This window comes from Protopterus annectens, chromosome 5.part1 (assembly GCF_019279795.1).
Source record: "Protopterus annectens isolate FY-2018-M chromosome 5.part1, PAN1.0, whole genome shotgun sequence".
Taxonomy (NCBI): Eukaryota; Metazoa; Chordata; order Ceratodontiformes; family Protopteridae; genus Protopterus; species Protopterus annectens.
In genome coordinates, this window is record NC_056736.1 from 358,093,892 (window position 1) to 358,121,326 (window position 27,435).

Sequence of the window (27,435 nt, forward strand, 5' to 3'; positions counted from 1 at the left end):
CATAGATGAGGGCAAGGTAGTCCACACAGCCTATCTGGACTTCGCATAAGCCTTTGACACAATACCCCACTTGGGCATCATAAATAAGCTTTCCAGCTTAAATATCAACCCCTATATCACAAGATGGGTTGCAAACTGGCTCAGAGATAGAACCCACATGGTCAGAATCGCAGGTGCCATGTCCGAATACAAACCAGTTACAAGTGGCGTCCCACAGGGCTCAGTTCTGGGACCTCTCTTGTTCGGTATATACTTCTCTGAGGTTCAGGCTAACACGAGGGGATTATGGCTGACAAAGTTCGCAGATGACTGCAAACTGGGGGCCATAATCGAATCTCCAGCTGACGGATGCTTGGTGCCAGAGCCACGGCCTCAAGCTAAATGCTAAAAAGTGCATAGTCATCCCCTTTGGGAAAAACAAGGTGCCCACAAATTACCACATAGGTGGTAATCCATTAAGTACAGAAGAAGTAATTAGAGATTTGGGGACCAATGTAGATAGTAATCTCTCCTTTGATAATCACGTTGCCAAAGTGGTTAGAAAGACCTTCTATATAGCCCACCTCTAGATCAAGAGAGGCCATTGTGCCCCTCTACTCATCACTCATCAGGCCCAAAATTGAATACAATGCCCCTTTTGGGATGAACCTTACCTGACACCTGCAGCAACTGGAATGATCCCAAAAGTACCTCACCAAGAGGATCATGGGCTACAAACAGATGTCCTATGCAGCTCGACTAAAGAAACTCCAGCTGTACTCAGTTGCTTACCGCCTACTCAGAGGCGATCAATGCCTGATGTACAAAGCCATGTCAAACCCAGAATTAATGGACATGCTCCACCTCAAAAAATCCAAGTCCCTTAGAGCTACACACTTCAGGGACCTAAACCTCAGCACAAAAATAAATAGGACATGCTGGAGGGACAGATTCATTTCCCAGAGGCTCCCCTCACTCTGGAATAGAATCCCAATTCATGTTAGACATAGCCCCTCGCTGACCCTCTTCAAGCGAAATCTGGACGCGTGGATGGGAAATCGCAAATTCACCCCTGGGATCTCTTCTGTGTCCCTGCTAGCAGAGGCACAGTAAACTAATCTTAAAAGGGTACCTTCTGTGACCTACTTTACAGAGGCACAGTAGGCTAATCTAATAGGGAGGCGGAAGCCAAACACACCTGACTAGGCTTATAAATGCCCTAGGGCAGATAGCTTAGTATCTACCTATGACCCTATGAACCCCAATGCTAGAACCAGCCTTCTAAGAGGTACTCTATACTGCATAAGAGATGAGCCTCATGGACACATTTGAAATGGACTGCACAATGGCCATACGGAAGGAGAAGGAGAAGGAGTTCTGCTCCACTGCCCTTATGGATGCAAGGATGGAGCTAGAGAGTTCCTTAAGTAAGTCCCTCTGTAGCCTTGTAAAGTGGGAAAGGTAGTTCAATGCTCTGAGGGCAAAAGTGGAAGAAATGTAAACTCTTTTTCCAAATCTGTCCATAACGCTAGACTCCCTGTTAGGGGGATGGACAGTAGAGCTCTCCTGGGCAAGCTCTTTCTTGGTGGCTACCGCAACCACCATGGCATTTACTGGAATGCCCTTCATCCAGTGGGGTCTATCTAGAGAGGGCACTAAGAATCTTGTCAACTCTTTTAGGAAGTGGCTCCACAGTGTCTGTTTCCTTCCATGCCCTTGCAGACACCAGGTTCACTAGGGGTCTGCAGGGGGCAGGACACCCAGAATGTAGATGGGCTAGTCGTGAAGGCCTACATGAACACTGACCCATCTGGGGTGAGGTTTTAGGCCAGCCATCCACCTGTCTGATGAAGGATTTCCAAAATGTCTTCAAAGGAGACATCAGGCAGAGATCTAGGGGGACGCCCTCCTTCATCAAAGTCAGTGTCTGTAGCGAGAGAATCTTCTGGAGAATCTAGGTGTCTCCTTTTGCACCTGTTCTTCCAAGGGGCCTCCTCAGTGGGCTGTTCTGGGGAGGTGTCAGAAGAAACTTGGGCTTCCATAAGTGGAAGAGATTGAAGGCCCTGAGGGGCCAACTGCCCTGGTAGTAGAAGTGAAGTCTCCAATGCACAGCTCAGAAGGAGAAGGGAAGGATCCACTATGGTAGAAGCTGGGAACCTCCTAGGAATGGAGAGGACCCTCTCCACACCACAAATGCTGAGGGACTCCAGGAGTCCCGAGGGAGCCTCCCCTGCCCCAAGGAATCAGAAGCAGACTGTCTCTGATCTCCAGAAGCCCTCTGCTCTGAGGGAGGAGTCGGCACTGAGGTGTCGAATGCCAAGGCTCTGAGCAGAAGAGACAGCTCTGAGAACTTTGGAATCAAAGTCACCCCCCTAGACTCAGTGTTAAGGCTTTGGTTCAAGACGTGCTAGGCCCTGAGACAGTCAACACCGAGGAAGTCAGGGAAGCAGTCGGGCTGGAAGTGGAAATAACTCAGCTGTCTCAGACCCTGGGACCAACAGATCTGTGAGCTCCAAAGCAGCAGGCCAGATCAGAGAAGGAGAGATTATCTTGCAGGGGGATGCTCTGCTCATGAATCCTGTAGGGGACAGAGCTGGAATGACACCCATCTGGATGTGTGTGTGGAGACATTTCCGCATCAATCTGTCCACCTCATTCTCTGATAAGCTACAAGAGGACCTGATGGAAGTGGTGACAGAGGAAGGCCTGGAATAAGGTCTGGGAGAGACATCCCGAGGGGATGTACTCGACACCGATGGCTCCAGGCCCGAAGTGATAAATGGGCATGGGGTGAAGGGGTAGGTGCTGAAGGGCTGTGCTCTGACATTCTTGGGGCCATTTTGGGAGGCTCCAAAACAGCTAAAGAGGAGGGTCCGGGGACTGTTTCTTAGGGTTTCTGGCCTCCTTCAATTTCATAGATGGTATTTAAGCCCCTGAGACAGAAAAGTTAGCTGTGGAGGGAGGTGGAATAAGCTCTTTCAACACCAACTTATTCCTTCTGTCTGCAAGAGCCCAATGGAGGAAGGCCTTGCAGATATAGCACACCACTTCAAGGTGTACAGGCTGCAGACAGTAAAATCACTCCCTGTGGGCATCAGAGACAGGGATCTTTTGCCACAGGAAGTGCATTTCTTAAAACCTATGGGTTTATCAGATTTCTCAGACATAATAGAAAGAAGGAAGAAAGAGAAGAAGAAGGGTGTAACATAAACAACATGGCAAGATATAAAAAACTAAAGCTAAAGAGTTTCTTTTTTTTTTTTTTTAACCAATATAAAGCTGAAGAGAATACCTGCGGTAATGGTGCTGCGATAGCGTTGTCGCCTCACAGCAAGACATTGTCGCATTCGATTCTCAGCTAGAGCATCTTCTGTGTGGAGGCATGCGTGAATGGGCGTGCCTTCGTTAAAGGTTGTGCATCAGAGCTGGTAACTCGGCACATAAAAAATCCACTACCAAACATTAGCGGACTGGAGTTCCGCTGTGGCGACCCCTAACCGGGATAAGCCAAAAGACACAACCATAAAGCTGAAGAGAATGGTAGGAAGCAAAAAAGAAAAAAAAATAGACCAAAGGCCAACTCATGTATTACAAAACTTAGATAAGGGCACCCACAGAAGAGCTCAGAATTTTTTTATTTATTATTTATTTTATTTTTATTTTACATTTGTTGACCGGGCTAGTCCAACTGGATACATGTCCATTTTCAGTGGAGGCCCGGGGAGAAAAGCTCCAAGGTCATAGTTAGATTAACAAAAACATTGATGTTGTTACACAAGATAATATACTGGTTAATACATATACAATGATAAACCTATAACAAGTGAATACAATTAAATACACTGATGCTTACAGACCAAATAAGAGAAAACAAGAATTATTAAATGATTTAACGAGGTACAGATTTGAACAGCCAGACAAGGAGGGCTAGAATAGAGTGTTCTTTGGTTTTTGGGTTAGGCGGAGGCTAAGAGAAGCCTAGGTACGACTGGGACAATAGCTTATTAGTCTGGACAGGAGCAAGGGCATAACCATTTGGATTTCAAGTATGCTCTAAGATGTAATTTAAATTGGTGCTGAGAGGGCATAAGTCTTAGGTTGTTTGGTAGGGCGTTCCAGGATTTGCCAATGGAATTGGCATATAGAATGGACCCACAATGTGTTGCTGATGTGCAGCAAATGAGATCTGAGGTATCTGGGGGGTGAGGCATTATGGGTAGGTAGGAGGAGCTTCAGTTCAGAAGCTTTAGCTTGCTAATGACCAAGTTGGTTCCGAAGATGAAACTGTAGCCTACAGGGTGATAAAGACTGAACATACAACATCAGATTAAGAGTTTCCAGTTTCTCAATTTTTGCATTATCTTTGGTGAAATCTCTTCCCACATACCCTTAGGTGCCATGACAGAAGTTTAATCTATACTTCTAAATACTTCATCTTATCATGTCCCCATAAATATGTGTATTACTGAACCAATTCATGTATGGGTATATAATTTATGGCTATAGTCTTTGTTTTACCTTTATTAATTTTATATCACAAAAAGACTTGAAACTGTCTAAAAATTTTCCACAACAGTGAGATGTCCTTTTCTGAATTTATCTGCTACAAAACAGTATAATCGGCAAATAAAAACAACTTTTCCTTTTTCCATACCAATTATATCCTTGTATTTATAAATCCCTTATTTTCTTTGTAAATGGCTCTAAACATAAATCAAATAACAAAGGGGAAAGAGGACACTCATGCTTAGTTCATCTGTTCAAACACAGCTTATCTGACAGGAGCCTTCCCACTTAAATGCTTGCCTCCAATCCTTCACATACACTTCTAATTAACATTATTATTGTATCAAGGGAATACAAATGCTCCCTTTGCCATACTCATAAAATCCCAGCTTACTCTGTTAAATGCTTTTTTCTGCATCAAGACCCACCAACAACAGAGGTATTTTCTTACATTCTGCTTCCCTCTGGATCATCATTGTTCTATTAATGTTGTCAAATATTTCCCTCCCCTCCACAAAATCACACTGATCCATATCTATTAATTTTGGCAACACCTTTGCCATTCCTTTAGTTAGTATAGACATAAGCACTTTATAGTCATGGTTTAAAATTGAACTGGGGCTACTGGAAGCTGGGTCTTAGGGGTCTTTGCCATCTTTAGGTAACATAGCCACAACAGCTTTCTCCCAAGATGTTGGTGCTTCCCTCCTTTTAAAATACTTTTAAACAAAATCTTACAGATCTTTATCACTTTCTTCCCTCCTAATTTCCAAACTTCCACAGGAATACCATCTGCTCCTAGAGACTTTCCTAAAGATTGATTATACATCACTGTTTTTATCTCATTACTACCTCCTATCTTGTGCCTTGTCTACCTCTAACCTTACCATAATAAAGTCTTCCATACATTTTTTTTATTTGTATTCTTTCTTGAGTTCTACATTTCTTTTCTTTATACAAATTCTCATAACATTTCCAGTGTTTGTAGTTATTTTTCTTGTCATAGGTTCTCTATGCTTGGCGACAACCATTTCAAATTTCTATTGCCTAAGTCATTATGGTAAATGTTTTGTGCTCTGCAGTTGGTATTACAAAATAGTTGCATATCTGCACTATTTCTAAAGTCATGCATATTGCCTAGATACTCCCTTATTTTCTCCCTTATTTTCTCTTTAGCACTCTGCATTTGATCCTCTGTTCTGTGAGATTCCCCTTATTCTGCAATATTTTAACCTTTGCCAGCCCATCTAAGTAATTTCTGTTACTTCTTAACCATATTTCTTTCTCTTTCTCTTTTTTGTTTCAACCTTTATTTTTAAACTCCATTTTCATTTTATCAAATTCACTAGTTATAACTCCTGAAGACATTTCTATCTTCTCTAACAACTCTAGAATAATCTCCATTATCCATTTCTTAAATTCCTCTCTTTTTAGAAAGAAGGTGGGAAAGCACCACTGTCTTATTTTCAGTTCATTACCCTGCATTTTATCTTAGATTTTATTGGTGCATCATCAAAAATAGTTGTTGGATATGTGTCAAAGCTTTCAATTAAATGCACATGTTCTTGTGAAATATAATTTCTATCTAGTGTGGCCCAGTTATTGTACCTTGGGGAATAATATGCAAATTCTGTTGCAGTTCCTGCCACTGAACTCGTATCTTCCATACCAAATATTTTTGTAAATTACTTCAGCAATCTAACCTCTTTTGTAGCATTGTCTCTTCAAAGTTCCCATCATACAGCTTCATTATTAGTAATCAAATTCCAGTCCTCACCTGTAAATAATAGTCCCTGCTGAAAGCTGATTATTTCTCCAAAAATTTTCGGTGGAATATAAATACATGCCACTGTAATCCTCCACCCTTGCCAATATCTCCTTACTTCCAGAAATCTATCATTTTTGTCTTTTTTTCCTCATTTATCACTATTGGACCCCCTGTAGCAATTAGTATAATTACTCCCCCCTTTCATCTGTCCCCAATATTCTGCTGAATATCCATTCTGAAATCTTCTTTTTGTCAAGTTCACATGCTCATTTCTTTCCAAATGGGTCTCCTGCAACATTATTTTTTTTTGCATTCTGCATTTCTCGATATAATTCAAAACTCTTTCCTTTTTATCTATACCTGTAAGGCCATCTACATTCCAGGATAATATGGACAACATAGCTACCGTGACAATTTTTAATGTGTATTTCCAGCTTATGTGTTACATGCAAATATTAATGTTTGACAAGCTTATCTTTTGTACAGTTGTTTCTTTTCATCTCCATTGGAACTTATTTCACATTTTTCAAGACTTCTTGTTTTAATGAAAACCCTAAAAAAAAAACTAAATGCAAAATACCCCATCCTCTATTAACCTGGAACATGCACAGAATACTCTGTACATCTTCAATACATCAAGTTTAATCCTCCAGGAGAGAACAATTGCCCCAAATCGACGGCTGCACCTACAGGCCTTATCAAACCTAAAATTAAGGTTTCCCATGCTAAACCACATACTACAGCTTGCACTCCCACTGTGACATAATTTCAGGAGAAATTCTCTTTCCCAGCAGTTGTGCGACAATGGAATTAGTACCCCCAACATGTAAAAGGAATGTCTTTGATTTTTTTTTAATGTGATTGCAAAGGTAAGCCATAAGTTTACATTTGTGATCACTTTAGATCAAAGTTTTTTTTTATTTATTTGACATTGACAAAGAACTTTTTAACTGAATTTTCTGTCAATGAAAGTTCACTGGTGACGTAAAGGAATGCAATCATATATATGTGAATCATACATATGTGGGTAATACGTGGATCAATTTTAGGCTCCAAAATAAGTGTATAATAACCTTATAGGTACATAGGTACATACTACTCTACTGGCCTAAAGGCCTTCTATAAGTGGATATGTGCAATCCAACCCAACTGCATCCCTATGTATCATGGGAGTTTATTAGGAGGGAGTATGTTAAGAAGTTTCTAGGTGTTATGTTTGGAGGGGTATGTTAGTTTGGCTATTACTATCTATCAGAGACATAGAGGCCAGACCCAGGGTTAATGTTTGACTTCCCACCCACTGGATAAGATTACGCTTAAATAGGATTAGAGATGGACTTTGCTTCCCATGGATGGGGAAGTCTGTTTCACAGTATGGGGATCCCCTGAGACACATATCTGTTTCACCAACATGTTTTATTTATATCACATATCACAAGCAAAATGGAATTCCTTGGATCTAGTTTTTCTGATGCTGTTCATTGTGTGGATGTGTAAAAAGTGCATCTGAGCAGGATCTGAGGATATCTTGTATGCCAGGCATAGATTACCTCTCAGTAACCTGCAGTAGACAGAGTATACAGATAGGGCTTTATGATGATCTGCATAGAACAATATGTTTATACCCTGGATTCTCCTTGTAAGGAACCTTGGTGGGTGTAGCAACCGCTACATATGTTTGATCAGGTACATGCTGATGGAGAATTATTCTCAATGATGGGTCTGATAAGGGCTGAATAAAGGGACACTATCCTTGGCCCTGGATGCCATGCCCTTACTTATATGTTTGGCAACATAAATTATTTTCTTACTACCATGGCCACATGTTAGTCAAAGGCCAGAATATTGTCTACATATGTTGCCAGATCCCTAACAGGTCAACTCTTAGTTGCGTCTTATCGATGAAGTAATTACCCTGGATGGCAGTTTAAACAAAAGTTAATATAATGCATTTCTTGGCATTCAGTTTTAGTCCATGACTTTGGCACCAGTCATTTGTCTGTGTTAGACCCCCTTGTAAGATGTTTGTGCCGTGGGGGGAATCTATGATAAGTTCCAATGTGCAGTCAGTCATACAAAGGCCTTCGACATTAGCCTTTACTTCTGAGAAGTGGATGCCAGATAGCAGTGGTCCCAGCATGCAGCCCTGAGATTCCCTGTTGATGAGCAGTCTTTTAGTGGTGGTGGCATCAACAGTCATGGCTTGCTGGGTCCTGCCTGTGAGCCAGCTGGCAATCCAGCATGTTATGTATGGGTTTATGCCAAGTTCAGTGAGTTTTTCAACTATGACTGAGTCGGGTATTTTATCAAATGCCTTAGCCAGGTCCAGGTAGGTGGTATACTTTGTTTTTCTCTCATTCATTGCCTTTATGACCTTCTCCAAAAAAGTCTATCAGGTTTAGTAGGCATGACCTTCCCTTGACAAAGCCAGACTGGGTATGTCTTGTGTCTGACATTTGCCTATGTCTTTGTTGATCATTTTCATGATAATTTGTTCAATGGCTTTGCACATTAAAGTAGCCAGACTACCAAGTCTGTAGTCTTGAAGTCGCGTGATGGTCCACCATTCTGAAATGGGATAACCATTGCAATCCTCCATTCTTGTGGTAGAAAGCATATTTTGAGGCTGCAGTTGAAAATTGACTCAAGTGATCCTGATATGTCATGTTTCATGCTATTTAAAAGGCATACCAGTGTATTGTTGAGACCCATTGAGGCTTTTTTTGGCCTTAGCAGGAACTGCCAAGACCTGCTCCCTGTTAATTGTTGGGAGGTGATGGTAGTGGATATTTCATAGAGGTAGGTGGGGAGAGTGGGGCTGAAGTTTGAGCTGAATTTGTCAGCCAGTAAATTTATTGTGTCGCTCTGTTCAGTGAAGGTGGCACCACTGACCACAAGTTCATTACACTGATGTGTGCTGCCCTTGAGGTTTCAGACAAAGCTGTAGAAGGCTTGTGAGGTTATCCTGATCTCATATTTGGGCTTGTTGGACTTAGTCAGTCCTCTTAGTCACCTGTTTAGTTTATTTAGAGAGCTCCTATCATTTTTGGAGTTGCTTTTCCTGATTTTAGCCATGACCTTATTTCCTTTTATTATTCTTCCTGATTTTAGAGATGACTTTTTTCCTTTTGTTATATATCCCATTAAGGTTAGGATTCAACCAGCGTGGTTTGTTTTTAGAGTTTGTTTTGAGTTTACTTCTAGAAAATACATCAGCCTTTCTACTGCCATTTACATAGTTGTACAGGGTCAATATGGACAATTCCACATAGGTTGTTGTGAATTCGGGGTTGGGAGGGGCATATAATTTTGACAAGCTATCGCTGAACTGGATGTAGTTTCCATTGGAATAGTTCTGAATGGTTAGAGGGTTGGCTGGGGTTACTGAGTTGATTTTTATTTTGAACGAGACAGCTTTATGGTCCAAACTCACCAGTAAGAACATGACATGGGGAGGTGGCTGCAACACTCTCCCATATAGGTGAGTAGCAGGTTCATTATGCTTGAGCCTCCGGTGGGTGTGCACACAATCCCGTCAAGGGTATTTGTGTTAATAAAGTCCAGGAATTATTGTGCCTGAGGCAGCATATGTCTCCCAGTCTATAGAGGGGTAGTTAAAAGTCTCCCATGAATAGGGTATTTGGTTTAATGGAGAGTGTTGCCAGAAGGTTTAAGTATGAGCTATGGGATACTGTGAACATAAAGAGTGACCTTATAGCTTGCTAGGATATGGTATGGGACTTTGTCTATGGTGATTTGCACGTGGATAAATTCCAGAGCATCCTCCTGTTTAACCAACCTAGAGATATTGTATGCTTGTTGTTAATACAGACTGAGACACCTGCACCTTTTGTCCCTGCCTTTGTAGCTGATGGTCTAAATGTGTGGAAGGCACTGAAGCCTTGCACTGCTGAAATACTTTCTGTGGATTTAAACCATGTCTCAGTAATGGCACAGATGTCTACATTTTTCAGAGTTAGGACAGCTTGTAGAGCATGGATTTCTTGTTTAGGCTCTTACAGTAACACCCTTAGGTTTCTATGGGTTTTATTTGCTGAGTCGTTTTAGTCAATATTCAGAAGCCTAGGAAAGATAGTTAAATACCATCCTTGGCAAAGCAACGTGGTTTGTTAACTATGTCCTCTCATGGTGACAAATATTGAATACCCATGGAGAGTCACCAGAAACTCAGAAAATTATTAAAGTCAATCATCTTTTGTTCGTGCTATGGCATCAATCATGGTGAATGTAGAACGCTGCTTAATGTAAGGCACATACCTGTCTGAGGCACATATTCAGAGAGAGCAACGATGTCTCTCTTCAAATAGTACAGAGAAGTACATCTCAGGTCATTAACGTCCACATGGACCATGTGGTGTAGTGACTTGAGTGTGTGTGTGTGTAACTTGCAGATCCTAGCTCCAAATAAGCAACTAACCATCTAGTGAGTGGGGCATCTGTGGGACATACAATGGAACCCCTATGACAGCAGTCTTGGGTAATGTATTGGCATAACTTATAGGCTTTGTTCTTGGGTCTGCACTGGGTGTAGGCATATGTGTGGTGTTTGGTGTTGCTTTTGTTGAGTGCTTTAGAAATTGCTGAGTATAGACATTGCCAATTATAGGCTTAAGGTTTGAGAAGAATGCTTTTTAGTGCCTCAGCATAGGTTGTTCTATGTGTGTGTAGTGTGTGTGTTCTTGACAACTTTGTTTGCATGTGAGATTTTTGCCTCTAGTCAAATTGTGGGTGTGCATCTCTCACATACTGTGTTTAATGCTTTAAGGATTAATTAGCTGTCTGTGAATATGAGACGAATGCTACATTGTCTCCGGATGCTCATACCTACCAAGCTGGCTATGGAAATATTTGGAAATCGCATATCCATGTTGTACAGACCTGTATTCAGGTGGGCTACTGCAGGGCAAGGACTGGGTTATACAGAAATCTCCTTGGGTGGTCTCTGGGGTTTGGCTCTAGACTAGATTAGATAGTGCTAAAATGTGATAGTAGTGCTGTTTACTGTGCAAACTAGCTACTTTAAGCTTGTGCTTATGCATTGGCTTTGTTTTAGCCACAATAAGTTACATGTTTCCACTCAAAGGGATGTTTTATAGATAAAATTTAATTTCTTGGCATTTGTGTCTGTACAAGCCACTGCTAACCTCTTGATGTAATAACACCCAGAAAGATTGCTTACAAGCATAACACTTCAGCAAAACAACTAAAACAAACTATCTTGACAAGGTAATTTCAAGTACTAGAGACCTTTAGATTGATTTAAAGGCAAAATCAACAAATAAAGCAACAAATAAAGCAATGGCACTCTAAACAGTTAAATGAAGTGCAATTTAACAAAATTAATCTCTTATCTGCTAAGGATGGAGCAGGATTAACGCAGGTCCTCCTCAGATTGTGCAAAAGTGCCTAGTTGATGAGAGCTCTAGGAAAATGAGTAAGAGACAATTTGTAGTAGGGAGATTTACTCTGTTGTAATACTGGTTTGCTAGGTGGGTACTTAGTATTATGGATATATGAAAACAATGGATGGGAAAGTACTTAAACAGGTTGCACAACAGGCAACAGTAATGAAAGATGGAAGAGAGAGACTTTGGAAGTCAGATTACCATAAGGGGCAGAAGGCAGAGACACAGTCTTTTAAAATCACAAGAGAAGGGTAGGAGGATTGGAAAAAAAATCCAACTGGAGCTTTTCTCCTGTGGTTAGAATTTCAGAAACTTTCAGCTTAATGTCTCAGTGGGAAGGAGACTCAAGGAACAGGGGAACAGCCAGTAGCAAGGTAAATAGAAAGGGAATGGAATGCAAATGTAAGCAAGTATATACAGCTAAAAAAAGTGCTGAAGCACATATCATGGTGCAAAATTCACAATACTGCCACTGCTGCAATCCTACCACAGACTAAGGTACAAGACTAAGCAGAAATGTACCAGTAACAATGAAATGAAAGACTAAATGAGGCATAAATCTGGTGATAGACTGCAGTCCTGCTACAACCATGAAAGAAGTTATGAGACTGACTGTGGCCTCAGACTGAGTTTAAAATTCAAAAAGCTACTTATTTATTTTTATCTTATTTATTTAACATTTGTTTGTCAGGCTAGTCCGACTGTATAACAAGTGTCCATTTTCAGCAGAGTCCCGGGGAGAAAAATTCCATAAGTTTACAGAGAGAAGAAAAATTAACAAAAGAGACATTACAGAGTAGTAGCATACAGACTGTAGACTTTACAGCCGTTAGTATATAATAAGAGGATATTCCCCCTTTTGGTTGAAAATACAAGTGTACAAAATATGCAATGAGAGTAGATAAGAACCTGGTAGAGCATTGCAAGATATTTCACAATTGAATAAGAGTATATAAATGTTTAAGTTTTCCGTACATACATTCAAGCAAATATACATGTAAGAGTAAGAGTATACATACATATATATGCATACACATACATATACATATATACATACATACATACACATACACATACACATATACACATACACACAAACACACACACACACACACACACACACATATATATATATATATATATATATATATATATATATATATGGGTCGGCTTTACATTGTCGAAACTGCAAAATGTCGACATTCATATGGCCGAGACCATATGATCGAAATTTGAGCGGAACTGGCATCTAACCATAGTGCCGATTGGAAAGATTTCCATTCCTGCATTATAGTGCAATCTCAGAGTTGATGTATTTAAGTTACGGGGATGTGGGGGGGTGGAGCCCCCCACGAGGGGTGCAGGGTGGCTTTCCCCCTGCTAGAAATGTGTTTTTATTTTGGAATGTGTGTATTTTTTTTTTTTTAATGTTCGAAATTCCGAATGTCAATGATATGGTTTCGGCCATATGATTGTCGACATTTCGGCCTTTCGATCATTTAATGGTAACCTATATGTATATATATATATATATATATATATATATAGATAGATAGATATATGTATATATATACATATATATATATATATATATATATATATATATATATATATATATATATAAATACTTACCAACTTGAAGTGTCGGGACATGTTTTTTAATTTTAATTTTATGTTGTGGGAGGGGCCATCTTTGTAGAGTGGTATGATATATGAGATTTTCCACAGGAGTGGAACAGTGTGTTCAGTGATGGATCTATTTATTAGAAGTGAAATGGGATAGGTTATAGCTGTGGATGCAATTTGGAGGTACACGGCAGGAAGGTTATTGGCTGCAAGGGTGGTTGGTTTGAGTTTGGCTAGGAGTTTTTGGATAATAGAGGTAGGAAAAAACTTGTGTGAAATGTATGGTATTGATTTGGGTCTGAGGTGGTTGTGGGATGTTGGAGGAAGTGATGTTGTTTAAGAGTATGAGTACTGAGAAGGTGAAATTGTTATTAAAGCTGGAGGCTATGTCCAGGCCTGTACCTGTTATATTCGGTGCGGGAGTGGTGGTTCTTCCAGTCTGTAGGATGTTATTTATTGTTGCCCAGAATTTTTGTGGCTTGGTACTGTATTTATTTTGTTGAATGATACAGTAATTTTGCTTATCAAGCTTAACCTGCTTTTTTGCTTTGTTTCGGAGCTCGTGAAAGGTTTGCCTAGCTGCGAGTGATCTGGTGTGGTGCCAGGTTTTCCAGGCTTTATGCCTGGCTCTAAGTAAGGCTTTTGTGGTTTTCTGGAGCCAAGGGGTAGGGTTGCTATGTATCCTGATAGTTTTTAAGGGTGCTAGTTGGTTGAGGATATTTAGGAATGTGGAGCTAAAGTAATCATCTGCTTTGTCTAAAGAAAGGGTTTTGATGGGAGACCAGTTGCAAAGTTGCAAGGCTCTTATGAAGTGGTCTCTAGGAAAATTTTTTTTAGAGTCAGTTTGTAGAAGGGAAGGAGAGTTATTTTAAGTTTTTGCCTAAGGATAAAAGTGGGGCTGTGGTCGCTCAGAGAGTCTGGTAGGGTGCCACATTGATGGGCAGTACTTGGTTGATTTGTGAGGATCCAATCAAGTATAGATTCTCTTTTTGTGGCCTTATCAATGCGTGTAGGAGTATCTATAAGTTGGGTGAAGTTATATAGGTTAATGTGGTCGGTGGGGGTGGGAGAATGGCTGAAGTTCCAGTCAATGTTTACATCACCTAGTACGATAGTTTCTTGAGGGAGGGAGTATGAGGCCCAGTGAAGTATGGATTCTAGGGTGGTTAGATTGTCACCCGGGGGTATATAGATACCCCGTAGGTTTAGGCGCTTATGTTGGTTAAGGCAAAGCTTTGCAAATAGAGTCTCTACATTGTTGAAGTTGGGGGAATCTTTTAGGAGGAGTTGGAGTTGTAGGTTGGTTCTGTGAAGTAGAGCTAAGCCTCCGCCTCTTTTATGTAGCTGGTCTGCCCAGAGAATATTATACCCAGGTGGGGTGATGGAATTATCTTTAATATGTGGTTTAAGCCATGTCTCTGTGATAAGAATAATATCAGGGTTATATAAGGAGATGGTAGCATGAAGGTCTTCTATTTTATTCATGATACTGCGGGTATTCATATTTAGTATCAGTAAGTCGGTGGGTTTGTGCTTAGCTGGATAGTGATGGGTGCATGGGTTATTAGCAGAGGTTGTTGGCCCGGGTTTGGGGTGAATGTCTCCTCCTAGTAATAGCTGGGTAGTTATACAGGTGATAGTTTTTAGGTATTGGACGATTAGGTAGTGAAATTGTAGACTTGGTTGCTTTTTAGATGGATAGAAGTGGTACATGGAAGGGGCGTGGTATATGGGGGGGTTGGGTGTATATAGTGGGGTATATGCTTGTGTAAGTGGGGGTGATATTAATGTTGTGGGTTAGGGTGGGGGGTTTGAGGAGGATGCAGTGAATGATTGTGAAGAGATAAGAGGTGTTGATGGTGGCTATGGAGCACCCGGTGAATAGGGAGGTTAATCCCAGGATGGTATAGTGGAGATGAGACTGGGGGTAATGAGACATAGTGGGAGTGAGGTTGTGGAGTTAGAGGAGGTATTTATATTTGGTGAGGGTGTAAGTTGTGTAAGTAGGAGATATGGGTGTGGATATTGAACTGGTAGGTGAGCTGGAGTTGTGGGAAGTTGAAGGGCATGTGTAGGTGCTGATGAATGTAATTATTGGATAACGGATGGATGAAGAGAGGGTCTTAGTAAAGGAGGTTACCTATAAATTCAGAGTATGTAGGGGTGGGTGTGAATTGGGGGCAGGGTAGGGGAGCAGAGTGAGCCAGTTGGGCGAATGGAGTGGGATGAGCCAATCAAGGTATGTGCAATTCAAAAATAAACTATCAGTTGCTCAGAAATCACAGCTATAATGTTAGTCTTTCTTTTTTTACCAATGTTTTTTTTGTTTATTAAAAGAGTGAAAGTCTTTTTTAAATTTACTAGTTGGATGCCCTAAGAAAATTACCTTGTCTGAGGGCTGAGAGGGAGTGAATCAACTATTGTTGAGTCAGAGACAGACTGGGAAGGTAGTGGGGATATATCACATAGAAGAAGAAAAAATAAACAGGTAAATGTTTCTTTAGAGACTGGAAGGGCTAGACGTACACTTTAGTGTAGACTGTTTTACAGACTTTAAGTGTAGAAACCAGAATGTGTGTACCTGGGGGGTGACTCAAATATCTGAGGCTGAAAGTGATTGAGCCAGCTAATGTTGACTCAGAGACAGACTGTGAGGGTAGTGGGGATATATCACATACCAAAAAAAGATGGATAAATGTTTCTTTAGAGACTAGAAGGGCTAGAATTACAGTTTAGAGTGGAGTGTTTTTACAGACATGAAAGGTAGAAATCAGAATGTTTCTACATGGGGTAACTGAAATCCCTGCTGCAGGCTCATGCATTTATGTTCAGTATATTAAGGATTATAGTAATAAAACACAGCCTACTAATGCCTTTTGTATTATAATGAGACATACACTTAAGGCAATGGAAGTGCAGAGTACAGTATAATGTACAATCAGTGTTAAAATCTTGCAGTAACACATAATTTTCACACAACTGCAAATGAAGCTATGAGACTAAGATCACAGAACAAACTAAAAAAAATGTAAACAGATAACTTTTGTGACTAAACCATGGACTAAAATCAGAGAAGTGCAAAAATTATCTCCACACAGGTCACTATAAGTGCAACTTTAAATATCATTTCAGAGTCTTGAACAAAAGACCCTGGGTGTATGTTGCTCTGTGCTAAATATAGCAGACTTGCTACAGAGTGATCTAGTTGAATGAAACCAGTATTAAGCCTCAAGTCCTGTGGTTAGAATTTCAGAAACTTTTAGCTTGATGCCTCGGTGGAGGGTGGATGAGATTCAAAGAATGGGGGGAAGCAGGTAGCAAGATAAACAGAAAGACAATGGAATAACATTTTAAGCAGGTATATACAATTATAAAAAGTACTGAAGCACAACTCCTGGAACAGAATTCAGAATACTGCCACTACTGTAATCCTATCACAGACTAAGGCACCAGACAGTGCAGAAATTTACCAGCTGCACTGTAGTAAATGACCAAATGAGGCTCAAATCTGGCAGTAGATCACAGTACCACCACAAATGTGAAAGAAGCTACAAGACTGATTGAGGGACCATACTTGGTCCAAAATACAAAAAGTTGTCTTTTGCATGAAATTCTATTTATGGAAATAGAAATGCAGTATAATACATAAACAATGCTAAAATCTTGCAGCAATACCCTATCTTCCCACAGCTGTAAATGAAGCCACAAGACTAAGGTCCCAGAACAAGATAGTCCTTGTTGAGTCTAATTATGGTGGCTGCCAAAAAAGCAGTTACTAAAAATGGAAATCAAAGTCTAAACCAACTTTACTAGAAGCACTGAATATAGTAAGAGAGATAAAACAACTGGAACTGGGATCTTTAGAAAAGGGTAGGTGCAAATTACATGCAAAAAAACAATGGGAATTGTGGGAACAATGCATGCAGATGAGGAACGAGGTTTAAAACAAGGCAGGATTTGAATGCGTTATGTAATGTTTGACTGACAATAACTGCATAAATTATAAGTGATGTACAATGTTTGCAACTATAAATATGTCAATATGGTTTGTGATATATAATGTTCGCAACTAAAATTATGTCAATATTTATTTTATTTATTTATTTTATTTTACATTTAAGCCAAGGTGGTGCAGAGGTAGTGTTGTCGCCTCACAGCAAGAGGTTCTCCCATTCGATTCTCAGCTGGAGCACCTTCTGTGTGGAGTCTGCATGTCCTCCCCATGGTCAAGTGGCGTTCGAAAGACATGCGTGAATGGGCATGCCTTCATTGAAGGTTGGGCATCGGGCTGGCACCTCGGCACCATAAAAATCAACTGCCAATCATTAGCGGACCGGTGTTCTGCTGTGGTGACCCCTAACTGGGAAAAGCGAAGGAAAAACAACATTTTATTTTACATTTGTTTACCGGGAAAGTCCAACTGGGCAAAGATCATTTTCAGTGGACGTCTGGGGAGAAAAGTTCCACATAAAGAAAATACAACATAGAGATATGTAACACAGACATATTAAATTTAAAAAAAGTGTAAAACAAACTTACAAAATTCAAATAAATGCACATGTGAAATTTGTACAATAGTAATTCAGAACATTTGGGTATAGTACAAATTAATACAGAAATCAGAGTAACAACAAAAATATTATATATAGATAATTCAAGTTAGCATTAAAAATAAAAATAATCCACTGTGTATATCAACACACATGGAGTAGATTAGTAGGAAGAGATAGGCTGAGAGACAGGAGAAATCAGATATGGATGGAAGTGCTCAGTCAGGGGCATTGTATGCGAATTGCCATGTATCTGATAAATACAATTTGAGTCGTTTCTTAAATTGGGTTATGTTGTTAGCAAATCTGACATTGTGGGATAAAGAGTTCCAGACTTTAGAAATGAAGCAAGAATAAAGGGATTGTCCTGCAGAATTATTGACTTTAGGGACCTGAAGTAAAGATTTATTAGTTGAATGAAGTGAGCTAATATTAAAATAAGGAAGTAATAGGTATTGAAGATCGGGTATCTTTTTAGGGTTATAGAGTAGCTTGTGGGCCATGATTAACTGGTTATAAGCTATAAGACACAGAAATTTTAGCCAGGAAAGTTGTTTTAGAGACAGACAGGGATGAGATCTATAAGCTGAACTAGTGCCAAACTGAGCAATTTTGTTAAAGCAAGTATTTAATTTTTCTAAGTCAGTTTTTTCAGGTTGGTAAGGATGGGAGAGGCATATAGTAAAGTTGCCAGGAGGTTTGTCCTTGCAATGGCAACTCTAGAGGAGTCTGTTAAGAATTTATTTCTGTAGAGGGTACCCATCTTCTTATGTACTTTCTAAATCATTGGTGATATGGTTTGTTTTCATTTATATAAATGTATGATTGCCTATGTCATAAGTGATAATTTAATAAAGATGTTTCTTGTTTTAAAAAAAAAGTTCCCAGAACAAACTGAAAAATAATTCAAGCAGATAATCTTTTTTTGGCTAAAATCATGGTCAAAAAGCAGAGAGGCATAAAAAAGTATATAAAAGACCTAAGAATATAATTTGAGAAGCACAAAGAATTAATGGGGCTTTCTACTGCAGAAAGTAATTTTGCCAGTCTTTTTCTCTACTGCTTTACAAGCTGCAGCAGGTAATTTGCAAAACTAAAGACAATTATAAATCCACTATTGCAAAACTGTAAATGTAATTTGCCATGAACCAGAGCTAAAATAGAACTGCATTTTCTCAATAGTAAATATTAGGTAGTTAAGGAATAAAACAAATTATGATTGGATTGATGATCATAACTGTGACACTCCTGCACTGGCCCAGTAATCAAGGAGCCTCAATCCTCACCACTGGCAAGAGTGAGAGACATACACAATTGGAGGATGACAAGTACACACACACAGTAAAGTACAATTTCCCTTAAGAGCACACAGAGATAACAGTCAGTCTGATGCTGGTTTCTGCCTCCTTGTCCAGATCCCCAATAAGACTCCCCACTGGCACAGCTATATGGTTAAGATCTCAGCCGAGTGGTTAAGCCAAAACCTCCAGCACCCTCTCTGTCCAACCAGTGCTTCGTGTCCCTGCCCAAGTAGCTGACACATGCACATGCACGCGCAAGTGTCCATACACACACACACACACACACACACACACACACACACACACACACACACACACACACACACAAACAAACAAACACACTTTGAGATTTGATTTATATACAAACACACAAACACTCCTGGGGAAGGCTGACACAGGTTACGAGCTGTGCCCCCTTCTGCCTAGTCTATAAGGTAGTTATCACTGCCACCAACCACTACTTATCAGCTACTCTAAGGCCCTTACAAAGGGTGCCCTATCCTACTGTGTAATGTTACTATTATCCAAATGGTAAGTGTGACCAAGAGCAAGGCTATTTGAGTGGCCTATACAGTGTCACCAAATACATATGCAAGTACTCTAAGAGCTTAAATATTTCTAAACAAACCAGCCACAATTAAAAGGTTTAAATATATTTAATAATAAATAATAAAAGAACAAGACAATACTCAAACAACACAGTAACTACGGAGTTCATAATCAGAGGAAATATTTTAAAACAACATTGCAGGACAGTCTCAAATAAACACAGAAAGCATCTAAACTAATCTTTACTATATTCCTATCTATATCTAAAAGATACTATGCCCTAAATAACTTACTTAGACAGCAAGGTAAATACAGATGATGGATGTTTCTAGGTCCAAGACAAGATACAAAATGCCCAGTTTTTCTCTCTGAGAGAGTTGCTAAATTAATTTCACATATTACTGCTGGGTTAGCCTGGATGACTTCACTTTTTGTCACCTGCCTTCAGTTCCCAGGCTAACAGAAACTAACATAATTTTAACATCTCTATGTGAGAAGTACATATCTCTCAGAAGTTTGCAGAACTTGGAAGTCGTATAACAATAAAACGCTTTTACATTTGAAACCTAGTAATTATTTCTGTTTCAAGACAATAGGAAAACCTCTATCTCTAGACATTATGTCTGCTTGCTGCACTGAAACTGAGACAACATAATTGTAAAACACTTCACTTTTCATCTTATTTTCTTGAAGTTTTCCAAGTTAACTCTGTATGTTCCTGCTTCTACTATTAAAACATACATTTACACAAGTATATAGTTTATACACATTTCTTTTCTTTTCCAGTAGGGTACACTGTGGTTACATTCTTGAAGTTCAATACATAACATACAGTTCTCTTACATTTGTAAGACAAGCATATGAATCATATTAATATTCACAAATGACATATTATTATTTACAAAATTCCAGACAGCTGGGTTGGCAGTGTCACAATACCTTCAATTTGTTATGAGCCCTCAAAATGAATTTCTTTACAAATGGCAACCCAGCCATAATCCTATACCAGTGACATCTTGCATTGCTACCTTATCATTTATTTTCAGTGAAGCCTTAAAAGTCTAATGACAGTCATGACCTGAACATTTACCATAGAACTACACATGCCTGAAGACTATCATGACCTAATAACAAATCGTACAAATCATGCTGAAGTAATAAACAATGAACATAAAGCAGGCATAATAATACCACTCAATTAGTTTGCTTCTGTATCAAAGGCAATAGCAAGTAACATAAATAATGTGAAAACTTACTCTTATAGCCGTGTCGACCATATGAGAAACATTAATGTCACCTAAAAATAAATAAATTAAATAAATAATGTTAATAAAACTGCCAACAAACTATTACACAAGCTTTAAAGCAATATATACATCATATGGAATTGATGAAAACTTACTCTTAATAACTGCCTAATTATTTTTAATTTGCAGCCAGTCAGCATTCTGATAGCAATTTCTTGTTCAATATTTGATGAAATGAGCATAGAAGAAATCAAACAGTGTTTAAGAAATAGCAGATAAAATATCTCCTCTTTGTTATCACTAATCATATGTCAACTGTATGATGCAGATCAAAGCAACTTTTTATTTTCTGTAATTTGATTTAGCAACAAATCTCTGCCAATGTCATTGTCTACACATCAAACTACAATGAACAGCATCAGTCTTGTGCAAGTCAGTTGCTCAGTTTTCAGTTGAAAAAGTTATTGGACAAAACAGTTCAAAGCTTAAAAAAGAGCAAGAACATTTGTAGAAAGCATGTCCAGATTTTCACTGACTTGGCTATAAATGAAAACATTGGGCAGGATTCACGATGGCTTGCATGGAGTCTAAGAGTCGTGTAAGACTCCATGCAGCCATCGTGATCAAGGAACAGCCCAAAATCCCGTGTAAGAGACAGCTAAAATGACTCTTACATGGGCAGGGCGTGGATATGCTAATCACCCCACTTGCAGCCGAAAGGCATGCAAATGAGGTAGATTAGCGATCCACGAAGCTGAAACCAGCCCATGTAAGAGTCATGTTAGTTGCAGAAATGTACTCAGTTGACAACTGAGTACATTACTGCAAATAACACAACAGAGCCATGACAGCTCCAAATAAAGTGTGCAAATGTTGCAGTCAGCATGCCAATGGCCAAATATGTGGCCATTGGCATGGTAACTCGATGCAAACATGAAGTAAACTAATTTTTTTTTCGGAGATCTGAGATGTTTAAATGCAGCGCAGCCCCGCGCAAATGGGCTGTGCTATATAAAACAGAAAAATAAAGGTTTGAAACCCACAAATGTGGGTTTTATGTAATACAGGGATTTGCAATGCAAGGACTAGCAGACCAAAAACAACATGGCCACCGTCTAGTGGTTACTAAGGGGGGAAGCTGAGTGTAAGACATGTAACTAAGCATTAGTAGGCAATCCTATGTAAATGAGTGGTAGGATAGTGAATCACACTGTCACATAGCAAATGAGCACATTCCGTGTAGTGTAAGAGTTAGATAAGGGGGAGTAACAGAGTAGGACATAGGTGACATCACAGGAGGGAATGTCAGGAAGAAATCAAGCTCATTGGAGCAAAGTGGTATGTGAAACATGTCAATCACACAGCATAAAAAGAGGAGTGTCAGCAGATAAGCATGGGAAAGTCAAGAAATGGAAGGTGTACACTGTGGCCAACAGCAAAGTTTCTTGCTGTACGTGCATACACGCGTGTGCGCGCTGGGAGCCACGAGTAGGACAGAGTGCGCGCGTGTAAGGCAGAGTAAGCATGTAGGAACCTGTTTAAAGATCTGTAAACCTGTTTGCGCTGGTGTGCACGCGTTTTAACCTGAATAAGCAGATTCTAGTCCGTGTAAGCATGTGTGCGCGCATGGTAGACACTGTGAGCGTGTTTTCGCTGGTATGCGCGCTGCTCCCCCTGAAGAAACAGAGAGGAAAAGGAAGCAGAAGAAATAGTAGGAAACTAGCAGGGAATACTTGTAGAGATAGCAGGTGAAAACAATTAGAAGCAGGCAATTACACAGGCAGAATACAAGCCCAGCACTTAAAACACTGCAAACAGCATTGCAGTATGTTTCTCTCAAGAGACACTGCAAGACAGGAGTATGCTAGTAGAAGTGAAAACTGAAAAAGCTGCACTCAGACCAAACATGCTAGGGGCTGCCATAGCTGTCATAAGGAGAAATAGGAGACTTGCTGAGGGTGGTGACAATGGAAATGCTGTCAGACAACCCACAGTGAGGAGACGGAGAAGAGTGTACAGGCCCAGGGTCACCTACCAGGGATTACATGAGCTGGAGATAGTGGAGCGCTATAGAGTGGACAGAGACCTCCTGCAGCAAACTGTTGAGCTGTGCAGGCCACGCCTCACACACAGAACCAACAGAGGGGAACCCATCCCAGTGGAAACCAAGGTATGTGTTGGCCTAAGAATACTAGCAACAGGTACCTTCCAGAGACCAACTGGTGATATGATGGGGATATCACAGACATCAGCTTCCAGGGTACTGCACCAGTTCCTGAATGCCATGTCAGCACATGTCAGTGAGCATTTATATTTCCCCAATGCCCGTGAGGTATTGGCCAGCAATATGCGTCTCTTCCAGCAAATAGCGGAATACCCTGAGGTAGTGGGTGCAATAGACTGCACGCACATATGCATCAAAGCACCAGCCAGTGAGCAAGGTAGGGCCTACATTAACAGCAAGGGCTTCCCCTCCATCAACTGCCAGGTCATGTGTGATGCCCGGGGCATAATAATGAATGTGTGTGCTGGCTGCCCTGGGAGCTACCATGATTCCCATATCTGGCATTTGACGCAGCTGTACCAGACATTTGCCAGTGAGGACATCCCACATGGTCACCTAGTGGGGGATGCAGGTTATGCACTGGAGCCGTGGCTGATGACACCCATCAGAAACGCACACACACCTGAACAGGAACGCCATAACGAGGCACATGCAGAAACACGTAATGTAATAGAGCGTGTGTTTGGGCTGCTCAAGTCAAGGTTCCGGTGCCTGGACACATCTGGTGGAGCCTTGCAGTACTTACCAACTACATGTACCCAATTTGTCATGGTATGTGCTATGCTACATAATATGATCCTGTGAAAACAGCTGCAGCAGGACCAGCATAGGGCCGGGACAAACACCCCCCCCCAACCAGTGCCAAGGCCATCACAGGCAGAGCGTGACTCGGAGGAGGAACAACCTGAGCCTGCCCCAGTAGGCAGAAGGAGGCATGCCCAGTATGCCCTGGCCTTGGCAAAGGGGCAATGCATAGCACATACACTGGCTCAGTAGGAACCCTGGGAATGATACCCCTCTCTGACTCACTCATATAGTAACAGGGATGCCTAACATGACACAACCTGCTCTTAAACATGTACAGGGAGTGTAGTATGTGCATCCAACAGAGGCAGCCCTGCAGCACCACCTGAGGCATGATTGCCATGTGTTAAGCAATGTAATACCATCTAGTATATGCCAACATGAAGACCCAACCTAACATCTCACCCTCACCAAGCATGATGCCACACTATGAAGACAACAAGATCAAGTACAATAATTGGCTGAGGTATTGCTGTTAGCAAGGGGGAACACATGGTTGACAGACTGGGCTGACATGCCAAGCAAGACATGATGCCCCACCTGCTAGGGATGGCATGCACCCAGCACACCTGGCTGTGTAGATACTGGCAAAGGCTGTTGTCACCCCCACTGTGCCTGGAATAGGTAAGTCTGGAAACACAAACCCACCACCATAGGTAGCACAAGGGATAATAACCTGGACGTAATGCTACCCAACGCCAGAAGTCTAACCTGCAAGGTGCATGCAGACCAAACCCACTACAGCATGGAGAATGGTAATATGTGTTCTGTAACAGAAACCTGGGCAAGGCCCAGAAGAGCACCCTAATACTACCAGGTTATGCCTCATACCATGCTCTACAGCTCCAAAACATGGAACACATGACAATAGGAGTGTGGCTACCAGTAATTATCAAGAATAACCACACCCCAGGTTGGTACCACAGCAAGAAGCAGCATGGACTATCCACGGGTAAGTAATACTGTCTCAAACTGTGTACCTGTTTGAAGCCTGCTACAGACCACACACACAAACCCAGGTACCCCAGCCAGCCTTCCTGAAGACACTTCAGGGTATGAATGTCTCAACAAATACCAAACAAGGCACACACAAAGTATGACATAGGTGGTAATCCATTATGTATGGAAGAAGTAATCATGGACCTAGGGACACAAGTGGACGGTAACCTGTCATGTGACACTCACATTGCCAAGGTGGCCAGGAAGACCTGCTATATTGCCCACCTTAATATGAAAGGATGCACATGTAGAGCTGCAGAGGTCACTGTGCCCCCATACCCTTCCCTTATCAGGCCCATACGTGACAACTATGCCCCAGTTCAGATGTACCTTACCTTACACATGCAGCAGTCAGAAAGACCCCAAATGTACCCCACCAACAGGATAAAGGGTCCAAACATTGGACATCTGCAGCCTGGCTGAAGAAACCACAGCCCAATTCAGAAGCATACTGCACAGTCAGAGGTGATGTATGCCTGATGTACAAGGCCATGTCCAATCCAGAATGAATGGACATGCTCCACTGCAGAAACCCCAAATCCAGCAGACACACCACAGTGAGATATCGGAACCTCTACACATAGATTAATAGGATGTGCTGGAGGGACAGATCTATAACCCAGAGGCTCAGGACACTCTGGAACAGAATCCCAGTCCATGATAGGCTGAGCTCCACACACAAACTCAACAATAGAAATCCGGTGAAGTGCATGGGAGATAGTAGGTGTACACTGGGGTCCATCCCTGTGTCACACCTAGGAAAGTAAACCCTACGTGGCCATAATATGCACATTGCAAGGGGTGTTGAGACCCACACACAGTCTGTCCGTGCTCAAATAAGGCCAGGGCAGATAGCCTAGTATGAACCTATGAACCTATGATGATACAAATTGTGCAGGACACAAAGGATTATCACACAGCTGTCCTACCTGATGGTAGGAACCATGGTGATAATCCACAGATATGCTCTGCAGCACTCTAATATCACAAACAATACACCAAACCCACACACATTGCCAACAGCCTACCGAACAGATTCCTTCCAACCTCCCCACCAGCACCTAACTGCCAAATATCTATACCAGGAGAGTGCTGGCCCCCCAACATTGCAGATGCTGAGGTAACAGCCAGCATCCACAAAGCACAGCACACAGCATCAATGGTACCAGATGGTGTCCTGGGTTGTGCCCAACAAGTACTGTAAGAAGAATGGAACAGCAAATAGCATTACTGTGCACTATCAGTCCTACCACAGGATATGTACCCAAAGAGCAGTGTACAGCAACAGTGGTCCCACACCACAAAGGGGGTGCCTGAATAGATACTGCAAACTATCACCCCTCAACCCCGACTATCTACGTTGGCAAAGTAATGGAGAGGATGATCATGGATCCCATGAATAACGAGACTGGGTACCTACAGACATTGGACCCTACCCAGTGTGGCTGTCATAGGGCAGATCCTGCCCCTTACACATGTCTGACTCATGTGAAATGTGCACCAAGCCCATTGATGTGGGGAATGTTGATCACACAGCCTATCTGGACCTTGCTAAACCCTTCCATACAATACCCTAGTTGGCAGTACAGCCTAACTATAAACCCCTATGCAAGTAGATGGGTTGCAAACCAGCTCAAGGACAGAACTGATCTAGCAGACATGCTGTAGCCATGGCAGACTGCAAACCAGGTACAACTGGCATCCCACAAGGCATGGTCCTGGGACCTCTCTTGTATGCTGTATATGTCACATAGGTACAGGCCAACATGGATGGACTCTGTCTGAACAGGTTTGCAGAGGACTACAAACTGGCCACCATATCGGATCCTCCAGCTGACACAAGCAAACTACGAAAGGCACACATAGAAACACACAAGTGGTGCCACAGCCATGTCAACAAGCTAAATGCAGAATAGTGTATAGTCAACCCCTGTGGAAACACAGTACATGGCAAGAAATTACCACATAGGTGTTAACCCAGTAAGTACATCAGGAGAAATAAGAGACCTGGGGACACAAGGTGATAGATATCCTGCATGTGACAACCATGTGTCTGTAGTGGTTACAGAAACATACCATATACCCACCTAATCATGAAGGTAAGCACAGCTTGGTTAGGGTAGGTCAATGTGCCTCTACAGTCATCCATCAGCAGCCTCACAATTGTGTACAATGGCCCTTCAGGGATGTACCGTAGCAGACACCTGCAGCAACTGGAAAGACCACACAAATACCCCACCAGGAGGATCGCAGAGCTGTAACAGATGCCATGTGTCACCTGAGTAAAGAAACTGCAGCTCCACACAGTGCCATACTACCTGGCTGGAGGTGAACTGTGCTGATGTATAGAGCCATGACCAACCTGGTATCAATGGACATTTGGCACCATGTAAACACTGAATGCTGGTGACCTATGCAGCTGACAGGCCTGAACCCCAGCACACACACAAACAGGACATGCTGTACAGATTGGTCCATAACCCAGAAGCTCACTCCACTCATGACTAAACTCCCACTACAGGATATCCAGGGAGTCCCTCAGTGACTGTCATCCAGAGGAATCATGATGACTGGATGGGAGATGGTAGGTGTACCCTGGATATCACCTGTATGTC

General features: G+C 41.3%; 1 protein-coding gene across 1 annotated transcript in view; it reads right to left on the minus strand.

The window, feature by feature from the left end:
- The window catches only part of LOC122803422, a 533,519-nt gene that overhangs the window by 13,846 nt on the left and 492,238 nt on the right, over nt 1–27,435 (minus strand). Inside the window, exon 10 of the mRNA XM_044073034.1 lies at nt 20,962–21,002. Coding sequence (XP_043928969.1) covers nt 20,962–21,002 — 41 coding nt within the window. The remainder of the gene's footprint in view (nt 1–20,961; nt 21,003–27,435) is intronic.